We start from the raw sequence: 11,856 nt of genomic DNA, 5'->3' as shown, positions 1-11,856 counted from the left end.
AAACCAAGAGTACAATTGCATCTTTCATACTCTATAATCATATTTCATCCTTTAACTTTCATTTTCTATGTAAATTGAAAGATTTTAAAAATGTTTTTGATAATCAAGGCTTATCAAGCAAGGGAAGGAATTTTTTCTCTATCTCATAAGGTTCAAAAAAGATTTATGATTTCATCTTTTACTTCCTCATAAATAACTACTTTAGCAAGAATAAATCCTTTTGTGATTAGTTTGTTTTACATATTCCAGTCAATGAAAGCTTGGGATCCAGCTAGGTAGAGGTTTGGAAAAAGTCCAAGGATACTGGAAGTCCTATCAGTTGCCACCAGAGGAGTCAGCTGTCATAAGTAAGGAAGAGCTAGCCTCAGAATCTGCAAATTGTTTTAAGACTCCCTGAGAGGGGCAGAAGAAGCGTAGAGAAGTCCCCAGGTACAAGAGAAGACATCAGGAAGCAGCTGCAGGCACCAGTGAGGAAAGATGGACAGAGAAGCTGACAGAAGTATATGACTACGATTAAACTGTATTACTCAGCAATCACACTGTCAAATGGGTCCAACAAATGAAGAATCAATGAAGGTCTGGATTATTCCCCTCAATCACTCTCTGAGTTATCAAAATTTAGGCCTTTAAGACCACCTTGAGATTCTCTCAAGTAAAGGCCAACCCATACTTAGAAAAAAATAATTCAAGGAGAAGTAGAGGGGGTTACATGCCCTCATCTCTGTTATCTTCCTGCACACACAAGGAAAAAGACAGCTTTCATCTGAAGGTACAATAACCTTCTATTTGGCATAGTTGATATGAGAATATTGTTATTAACTGAATATTCAGGTTAACTGAAAAATTTAAAAATATATTAAAATAAATATAATTTTTACTCCAATGATCCACTTACATTATTATTACTGATTAATAATGACTTTGATAATTCAAAAGGCATTTCAGGATTTTATAGGTAAGTCATCATTATTATTATCAATAATAATTGTAAAGAACTATAAAAGAAATTATATACATATATGCATATATCTATCTACATACATGCTTATAGATACATGTATAACACACAACATACAATTTTTAATTGCTTGTGTTTGGACCAATAGTTTGCTTTTTTAAAGCTGATTAATGGTAAACAATAAAATCACAATCTTTTACATTCTTTACAATGTATGCACTTTTATCCAATCTCATAGTTTGGGGAAGATATTTATTTCCTCTTGGTTGATTTTTAAGGTATTTATTATTAAGGTCTTATTGTTCCCATTGACAGAATAATAAGCCAAGAATGGAATGGCCTATCTCCTAAATAGAAAAGAAAATCTGGCTTGAAAGTCTCCTGGATGAGGTAGGGTACAACAAAAAAAAGACTAAAAGATACAGTAAATTGTAACCTTTTGATTTTCTTTAAAATTGTTGAAACTGAATGGCATGGTTTCACTAAGGTAAATAATTTTAAAAGACTGTTACTAATAAAGAATGGTCACTTGTTACAATAAGCATAATATTGGAAAAGTGTAAAAAAAAGTGTTTTAAAAATAAGTTCTCCTAGTTTTCATCTTATACTACATTTTCACAGTTAAGCAAAGAGTAGAAAGTTTGCAATCCTATCACCACTACTTGAAACCAGATGCCACATAGGTTGAATTGAGACTTACGGCTGGACCTTGTGTAGCATTAGGCAATAATGTGGTAGCAGGATAAATAATTTCTTCAATAGATACATATGTACCTACTAAGAAACCAGCAATTCCAATGAGTAATATCAAGATATCTTTGAGAATCATCCACAGGCTGAAACTTTCCTTGTAAAATATAAGAATTTCAACTAAAGGTGGCAGAATGAGTGCCAATGTACTACTGCTCACAGCTCCAACAAGTGATATCACTATATCCAGACGAGGGATCAGGATTGCTACAAGACCTGCAAAGGAGAACAAAAAACATGGGCATGAATTAATGAACATCAAAATGGAGAAAGCTGTTCTTCTGTATAGATGGAGAAAAATAAGACTCAGACTGATAAAATACTTTGCCCAAAATTACACCACATTAACTAGACAGAACTAGGACTAGACTCTAAGGCTCCAAATTTTGAACCTAGTATATTTTTATTACGCTATATTGCTCTTTATATCTAAGAAAAAACTAATTTTCTTGGGGGAAGAAAACAGTGGACATTGTTGCTTCTTAGGAACCCTAGTGTAGAACTGGAGTTATTAGCTTTTTGTATGCTATACATCTCTCTGGCAGTTTGGTTAAGATTATGGAGTACCCATAATAATGTTCTTACACATAAAATAAAATACATAGAATTACATAGGAAGTCAATTATATTGAAATACATATCAAAATAATTTTTAAATGTTAAAAAACAGGATTAATAACTTGATCTAGAGGCTTATACAATGTAGGAGAACAAATAGAGCTAACTAGGTTGAAATACTGGCTGACACTGTGAACACAGCCAATCAATCAACAAACATTTATTGAGTGCCTACAATTGTTCCAATTATCATGCCAGCCCTCTGGAGATTCAAATACAAAAAAATAAACAAATAAACAATCACTACTCTTAAATTTCTTACCCTGAGTTCCAGTTTTCTCATCTTTACTGCAAAGATAATAGTTGTGTCATCTAGACTGAGTTATTATGACAAAAATGCTTTAAGAACATTACATAAATTTAAGTTGTTTTTAATAACCTCATTTCTTCTTACTCTTCTACACATTCAGGTGAGTATACAAAGAAGTCTGCAAGAAACCTCTATGCTCAAGAACTGTTATTCATTTTGCTTCCTTTGAAATCATATTACTCCTGCCTTTTTTTTGTTGTTGTTGTTGTTTTTAACTTCAGCAGACAAATAAGAGGTTCTGTTCCAGCTTTTTTGCTTTACTCTTTATGTCTCACTGTGTCAAGTGTGTTTCTTGTCCATAACATATAGTAGGATTCTGGTTTTTAATCCACTCTGCTATCTGCTTCTATTTTATGGGTAAATTCCTCCCATTCAAATTCACAGTTATAATTACTATATATTTTCCTCCATCCTACTTTTTCCCAATTTATCCTCTTGTCACCTTTCACTCCATCCCTTCTCATAAGTGTTTTGCTTTTGATTACTATCTTTCTCAATTCCAACCTCCTTTCTATCAGCAACCCCCACTTCTCTTATTCCTTTCCCCCTTACTTCCTATAGATTAAGATAGATTTTTATGCCCAATTTAGGGTATATGTTATCCCCTCTTTGAGCTAATTCCAATGAGCATAAGGATCAAGTGCTGCCTGCCATCCTCTTCCCCAATTTCCCCTCTGTAAAAGCTCTTTCATGCCACTTTTAGAAGAAATAATTCATTCATTCTACCTCTCCTTTCTTCCAGTGCATCCTTCCTTATCTCTCCTTAATTTGGGGGAATATCATCCCAACATGGTCTACTCATACCTTTGCTCTCTATCTGTATATTCTTTTTAACTGCCCTAATAATGCTAAACTTCTTAGAAGTTATAGGTATTATATTCCAAAGTTGGAAGTAGTTTAGTTTTATAGAATCCCTTATGGCATTTCTTTCCTGTTTAGCTTTTTCTGCTTCTCTTGAATCTTGTATGTGAAATTAAAAATTTCTATTCAGCTCTGGTATTTTTTCATTAGGAATACCCCAAAATCCTCTATTTCATTAAATATCCATTTTTATCCTTAAGGATTATACTCAGTTTTTATTGGTAGATGATTGGTTCTAATCTTAGCTCCTTTGCCATCCGGAATATAGTATTCCAAGACCCCCAATCCTTTACTGTAGAAGTTACAAAATCTTATATCATCCTAACTGTGGTTCCATGATACTTGATTTTTTTTCTAGCTGATTCAATATTTTGGAGTTGTCATTTTTATATATCTTTTAGAAGATGATCTGTGGATTCTTTCAAATTCTGTTATACCCTCTTGCTTTAGGGTATCAAGGCTGTTTTCCTTGCCAACTTTTTAAAAACATACTGCCTAGCTCTTCCTCTGATCATAGCTTTCAGGTAGTATAAGAATTCTTCAATTCTCTCCATTTTATTTTTCTAGGTTATTTTTCCAAAGAATATGTCACATTTCCATTTTTTCATTCTTTTGATTATGTTTTATTGTTTCTTGATGTCTTGTGAAGTCATTAGCTTCTATTTACCTACTTCTAATTTTCAAGGAATTAATTTCTTTTTTTTTTTTTTTTTTTTTTTTGCTGAGGCAATTGGGGTTAAATGACTTGCCCAGGGTCATACAGCTTGGAAGGACTGTTATTTTATTTTATTTTTTTTGGTATGCTATACATCTCTTTGGCAGTTTGGATAAGATTATGAAGTACTCATAATAATGTTCTTACGCATAAAATAAAATACATAGAATTGCATAGGAAGTCAATTATATTGAAATACATATCAAAATAATTTTTAAATGTTCAAAAACAGGATTAAAAACTTGATCTAGAGTGTCTGGGCCAAATTTGAACTCAGGTCCTCCTGACTTCAGAGCTGATGCTCTATTTACTGCACCACCTAGCTACCCCAGGAATTAATTTCTTCATTGAGCTTTTGGCCAATTTTTCTTTTTAAAGGAGTTCTTCTCTTCAGTGGTTTTTGTGCTTATCTTACCATTTGGACAATTCTTTTTAGTAGTGTGGTACTTTCTTCAGTAATTTTTAAAAGCTCTTTTTAGCAATGTTGACAAAATGTCATGATTTTATTTTATTTTTCTCATTTCTTTTGCCATTTTCCCCTCTACCATTATTATTTGATTTTTAAATTCCCTTTTGAACTATACTAGGAATTCTTTTTGATCTTGAAACCTATTCATATTTTTCTTTGAGATTCTGCATGTAGTTGCTTTGATTTTGTTATCATCTTCTAAGTCTGTCTTGATCTTCCTTGTGCTTTCTATAATCAGGTATTTTTGTTATGGTAAAGTTGGGCTGTGCTCCTTGGGTGGAGGGGGCACTGCTTCAAGCTTCAGGCCTTTCTTGTTGCAGCTGTCAGAGCTAGTTCTGGGGGATGTATAAATTTCTAGTTCTTCCACAGTGGTATATTCTAAGGAGAGGCATTGTCACTGCTCTCCTGGACTGTGCTCTCATCTGTGAGTGACCACAAGAACTCTTTTCCATCTTGGAATTGTATTCAGGGTTCCTACTCCTCTTAATGCCCCTCCTTACCCTGGGAATACAATCTAGAACTGTGTTTGGGCAATATAACAGAGTCCTGCACTCAGTGCAAGATTAATTATCCAACTCCCTCAATGTACTGTCTCTGAGCTGAGAGCTCCAGAGGCCACTGCTACCACTCCTCAGGCTGCTACTGGCTTGCTGGGGGGGGGGGGGGGGGGGCTATGATAGGTTTTTTGTTCTACTCCTACCCCAGAGAGACAGATCTTTCCTGCTGACCTTTCAAGTTATCTTGGTCTGGAAAAAGGCTAACCTTGCCTTTTTAATACATTATCAAACTTAACTGTCTTTTCCATGGATTCTTCCCAAAGTATCTGCCCAAAATGTCAGAGAATTTCCTTTAAGTCTTTTAACTGGTGGATAATCTTTGTAATATTTGAACTGAATGTAATAATTAATTTTTATCCATATCACATGACTAACCCTTTTCAAATTAAATACTTCCTTACTGATAACCTTTATATTGCCTTCTTTAACTACCAGAAATATGATGCAGCCTTCTCTCTCTCTCTCTTCCTCCTCCTTTTTCTCTCCCCCTCTCCTACTGATCTTTGGGTTATTCAGAAGTTGGTTTCCTCAAAAACCGTAGTACTCCAAGTGAACACTGACAATAGATGGGTTTTTGCACATTTGGAAGAATTAAAAGCATAATGTGATTTTTCAAATATAACCCATGTCACTCTCTTCTATTTAATTCTAATCTAAGCCAAATCCTTATCCATCTGGGTACCTGTCATAGGCACATTCACTTACAGATCAGTCTAATGTTATCATCCATCCAATTTTCACTTTCTAGACCAAAAGGCAGTTTTCATTCATTGTTTTTCTCTTATGTACAACTAGATGCATCTTTTTTGAGTTATCATGAATTTCACTGAGAAGGCTCATTTGTGGACTGAGGATCATTTGTGATAGCTAGCCCATTACCATTCTTTTTCATAAGAAGGCTCACACTATACACAGAGATCACTCAAATAAAGATTTGTATCAAGATAACAAAGAAACCTAAGGGTCAATAGTTACTGATCTTCTCGCATTTGCCTTTTGAGGGGCTATTACCAGTCTATAATTTTTTTTCTTTTTTTTTTCATCCTTTTGGAAACTTCTCTTTCCTGAGATATTCTATAAATTAATCCCTAAATGATTTCAGTACTGTTACCTTCAGCATAGATTTCCTTTGTGTATTTGAATTGTATTTTCCTAAGTACCATTTTCATATCTTCTAATGGCAATCAGGGATTGATATGTTAATGTCCAAATGTAGTGACTTCTCTGTCACTAATAAAAACAGACTATTATTGGGTCTGGAGAAGAGTTGAGAAAATTAATTTCTCTCCCCTTCACTGTTCCTTCATTACAATATGAATGAATGAAAAGCATTTATTAACCACTTATGAATGAAAAGCATTTATTAAGCACTGATCTCTGCCAGGTTCTGTGTTAAGACCTTTGACCAACTGCCTATTAGAAATTTCACATTAGCTATCTGATCAGCAATTCAAATTCGACATGTCTAAAGCTGAACTCATTATCTTTCCCCACAGATCTGTTCAAGAGATACAGGACAACCTCCAAGGAGTGGGTGCTAACTTCCAAGAGGCCAGAGAAAACATTCTAAAGAATATAATGTTGGAGTTTGGAAGGAATCCAGGAATTCTAAATGGAGATAAGAAATAAGAACATTCCAGGAATGGATAACTGCTAGTGCAAAATCATAGGAAAAAAAAAGAAATCAAATAGGCCACTATGACTGTACTATGGACTTCATGGTAGAGAACACTATTTTAAGAAAACATGGAAAGAAAAGAAGGGGATGGGTTCTGAAGATTTTAAATAAAATGAGAAGAGCTTTTATTTATTTGATACTAGTGACAACAAGGAGCCACAATAGTTTCTTAAGTAGGGGAATAACATGGTCACTTAAAGAAAATCAGTTTGACTTCTGACTGATTGGAGTGGAAAGATACATGAGGTAGGGAAATCAAGTAGAAACTGGAAAACTATTGGAATAATACAAGTAAAAGATGATGAGGGCCTGGATAAGGTAGAACAGGAGTAAGAAATTAAAACTGATAATTGGGTTGAAAACCAGGGTGACTGAAAGGATGATAGCATCTTTAAAACCAATGGGGAAAATCAGAGAGTTAGGTTGGGGAGAATATTGAGTTTTTATTTTAGACTTGTTAAGTTTAAGAGACAGTTGGGAATGTAAGGTGAGAGTTCAAGAGGGATACTAGGACCAGTTACATAGGTCTGGGAATAAACATTGAGAAGGAACAACAAAATAAATAAGTGTTGTCATGAAAACCCAAAGAAAAAAACATGGTCAACAATATTAAATAGGATAGAGAGATCAAAAAAGATGAGGACTGAGAAAAAAGCCAGTAGATTTCCTTATAAAAAAAATCTTTGATATGATAATTAAAGATATATGAAATAAAAATTCTTGGGAGGGGAGGGGAATAATTCTGAGTCTGAAAGTCTAATTTAAGTTCAGTAAGATGTCTCAGATCTTATGGGAAAATAGGAACAAAAAGAACCTTGTGTGGAACCTAGCACTTCCAGCTTAACAAGGTTGAAAGTGAATTCATTATCACCTTAAAATAGGCATCTATCCCTGATTTACCTAATACCATCATCCTTGACTCGAACAATTAATGTATTTTTAATTTCTTATTTTTTCTATTCTAAATTACATATGTACAAAGGTAATTAATCAGTGTATTTGTGGTTTATATTAATTTACTATTTGTTCCTGTAGTTATTTACAGCCATACTCTACTGTATACATTTAGCAATCCTATCAACATTCAAGAAGGTAAATACAAAAGAGTATTTCACATTTTAAGCAAGAGTAATTTATGAAAATTAATTAATAAAACACTTATTATGTACCTACTTATATAAAACCACTGTGCTAGAAACTAGGAATAAGTCACATTACCAACTTTCAAAATACTTCAAATATAGATATACAAAGGAAGTAAATTAGAAGATTTAAAGAATTAAAATAGAAATTCACTTAATAGATCAACATTTTGAATCTTTTTAAATGCTTTCCTGAAACAATAACTTATTATTTAATTTATGAAGATTCAAATTAAGACTATTCAGGAACATACTTGTATAAAATAAAGGCATGTGAACTTTTATTTTTTTTAAATCACTGGAAAAAGATATAGTTGCAAATATAACTGAAACAATTTTCTTCTTACTGTTGCCTGTATTATTAGCCATAGTTAATTTAAATAAATGAACTTCCAGGGCAACTTCTTTGACCTTCATTTCATTGAATAGTTTTTTTTTTAAATTATGCTTTCTGGTTATGTAATTTTTGACTTTAGAATCCATTGTTTTTGTTTTTGAGATGAAGTTTATCTCCCTTGAAATAGTGGACCCTCATGGGCCCAATTCCATTACTGGTCACCAAAGGAGCTCTAACCTAAGCTAGTTTCCTCCTTCTTAGTTAGCTTAATAAAGACTTTCATCTTGAGGTTTTTCATATTAGTTATTCAAATGTCTTTTTCTATTGTGTTTAAAACTTGAGCTAAAATCCACCACCTTCAGTTTCCTCAGTACCATTATGTCTAACAATTTTAGGAAACAAAGCTACTTTTTCTTCACATACATCTTTTCAAAACAATTTCCAAGAGAAAAACCATAAGGATAATTGGGAAACTACTTGAAAAATCAATGATTTCGTAGGTACAGGTATACCTTTTACTAATGCAGATCATTGCTGCTCTATTCTACAACTTGATAGGCTCTCTTATTGAATTATGGTTGCTTAAAAAAAAAATTATCACCTATTGAATCGACTTCAAATGAACTTTTCTTAATTTTGGTTCAAAACTTGAGCCACAGACACATAAACTGTTACCCATTCCATACTTGAAGTTTTCTAACTTAGCTGGAACAAGGACACTCCCAAGATCTTTCTTAAGAACTTTAGAACTTTAGAATTGATTGCATAACATGGGAGATTCAAGATCGCTCATTATGGTGTGCCCTCATCAGAGAGGGTGCTATGTTCTATGAACAAAGCTGAATTGAATTAGCTCAGAATAAATGTGAGATGCAAGTTAGAGAGTCCACCCCAAATGTTCACAGGCATTATTTGTGAACAACCTGTGGCAGAGCATTCTGAGTTCGTATTGGTCTGATTAGTCACAGTCCGGCACACTATAACTCTAGTCTAACGTAGTGATGTCATTTTAGTCCTCTTTGAGAATGAAGGACAACAACCAACCAATCAAGTTTCTAGTTTTTAGCAACTACCAAGGCTTGTACTCGGCAAGGTTTGTCTTTTCAAGAGTTCAGGGTTATCATCTCTGGCCATCAGTTCAGGAATTTATTAGAGCTAAATAATAACCATCTTAAAAAGTTTTTTTTTTGTAAATTCTGCAATATAGTGCAATATAGAGATGCAATATAGATATATTTTATGAAAATGAAGTTAAATTGATTCACACATGAAAATGAACTTTAATTTCAATATATAAGTAAATATTTTGTAGGCTAGCATCAATATGGCAAATTCTATTTGAAATATTTTTCTAGGTCTTTTAATAATTTCCCCCTTTAATAATTAATTAGATTTGATATAAGAAAAATTAGTTGAGTAATAATATAGTATTTTACTTTCTTTTTCAATATATTTTTTATTATTCTTTATTATTTAATTAGATTTCTCCTAAAAAATCTAAGTTTTATTCAACTATTATAGTTTTGCTATTCTCAGGATAAGAATAAGTAAGACTATCTCTTTGATGTTCAATGTAGGATTATCTAGGTCTGAATGCTCTCTCTCTCCCAATCCCACATGGTTGAAGATCACTGTTGTCTTCTTGAACTTAGGTCCAAAAAGATCCCAAGCTGATTTATGCCAAATCTCTGGGTGAGATGGCAATCTTCATTTGAGTTTTACTGTTGTATGTTATTCATATATAATATAGAGTGGTGACTTTCTGTTCATCTCCAATCATTTGCCTTCACTTCATTAACCTTCATTCCTACCTCTTCCTCACTTTTTATAGGTAAGTTTTGTCTTATTTTGTCTGAATATAGATATTCACCTTATTAATTCTAATACTGTGATCCTCCTTCCCAGCATTTGAGATGTCTACAGCATATTCAATTTGAGATACCTAATAGGCAGTAGGAGATGCAAGAGTGGAGAACAGTAGAGAGATTATGTATACTCAAGTAGATTTTAGAATCATTAGCATAAAATTGATAAATGAACCCATGAAAGCTGATGAGATCATCAAGTGAAATAGTATAAAGGGACAAGATATGAGGGCTCAGGACAGAGGATCAACCAGAATAATGAGGCAGGATCTGGAGAAAAATGCAGAAAAGGAGACTGAGAAGGATCTATAAGATCAATAGCAAGAAAAAGAGAAAAGAGCAGTGTCTCAAAAATCTAAAGAGAAGAAATATCAAGGATAAGAGTAATGATCCACAGTGACAAAGGCTGAAGAGACATCAAGATAAATGAAGATTAAAAAAAGATCATCATCATTGGCAATTAAGAGATCATTAGTAACTTTGGAGAGCAGGCCTGCTGAATAGAAAGTTAGGAAGAGAAAGTAAAAGGAAAGGAAGTGGAAGCATCTTTGGTGAATAGCCTTCTGAAGGACTTAGCCACAACATCTAAGAGAGAAATGAGATAAAAATAAAAATGGATGGATCAAATGAAAGTTTTTTTCAGGATGAAAATGGCCATGTTCCTAGGCATTTGGAAAACAGCCAGTAGATAAGAAAAGATTGAAAATAAAGGAGAGAATGAGGATGATAGAGCAATCAATCTCTTAGAAAAGATGGGAATACAGTTTGACTATGCTCATGACCAGAAGCTATATTTCATCTCATGCAGCCCAAGATTATATTGACTTTTGGGGTGGCTGCCAAAACCTTGTTGAACCTGTGTGTAGATAAAAGGGATGCTACTTGTAGTCCTTACTGCAGAAAGTAGTTGTGATAAATAAAATAACATTCATTGTAAACCTTAAAGCACAATGCAAATGTAAAGTATTACCATTATTAGTTGTGACTGAAAGGATATTTTTGTATTACTATAATTACAAGGCCATGTAAGCCTTAAAAGCAAGAAATTATAATGAAATAAATTTATAAAGATATTAAATCCATTTCCAGGAAGCACCCAAAGGAGTAATGATTTTGTTATGATACCAAAAGCCTAAGTGTGAGTAAAACTACTGTCTTTGTAGAATATCAAAGGTTAGATAAATAAAAACAATTACTATGTAATGAAAATGCCTATAAGAGATGAAAAAATTAAGAAAGCATTTTAAAATTTGCTCTAACTTATAGAACTTATTTTAAAATTTTAGCATTATGAAATTATTTCAGATAACATCTGTTAAAATCCTCATATATTAAACTATAAAGATTACATGATTAATAATATCAACACACTAACTTAAATGAAAAAATATATTTTTACTTACAGGTAATAAAAACCAAGAAAGTCCTAATAATAAGATCACAAATTAGCTTTGATTTATTTTGAAATTTGGATGTGATTCCTGGAATGATTATTTCTGCTGGAACGTAGAACTGAATTGAGTAAGTCACAAAAATCCCAAAGGAATACAGAATTTTCACGGATTGATACAACCTGTCAAAAACAGTTGAATAAAT

General features: G+C 32.9%; 1 protein-coding gene across 4 annotated transcripts in view; it reads right to left on the bottom strand.

Moving 5' to 3' along the window:
- Window positions 1–1,224: 1,224 nt before the first annotated feature.
- Window positions 1,225–11,856, bottom strand: part of SLC36A4 (solute carrier family 36 member 4) — a 224,106-nt gene continuing 213,474 nt past the window's right edge. For all 4 annotated transcript variants that reach the window (XM_074304554.1, XM_074304555.1, XM_074304553.1 and 1 more), the window contains 2 exons: window positions 11,664–11,833; window positions 1,225–1,924 (listed from right to left, as the gene is read on the bottom strand). In XM_074304554.1, the coding sequence (XP_074160655.1) occupies window positions 1,617–1,924; window positions 11,664–11,833 (478 nt within the window). In that variant the 3' untranslated portion in view covers window positions 1,225–1,616. The remainder of the gene's footprint in view (window positions 1,925–11,663; window positions 11,834–11,856) is intronic.

The sequence above is a fragment of the Sminthopsis crassicaudata genome, chromosome 3 (assembly GCF_048593235.1).
Source record: "Sminthopsis crassicaudata isolate SCR6 chromosome 3, ASM4859323v1, whole genome shotgun sequence".
NCBI classification, from domain to species: domain Eukaryota; kingdom Metazoa; phylum Chordata; class Mammalia; order Dasyuromorphia; family Dasyuridae; genus Sminthopsis; species Sminthopsis crassicaudata.
The sequence above is the reverse complement of the archived record's forward strand: the minus strand, read 5'-3'. Positions and strand labels throughout refer to the sequence as shown.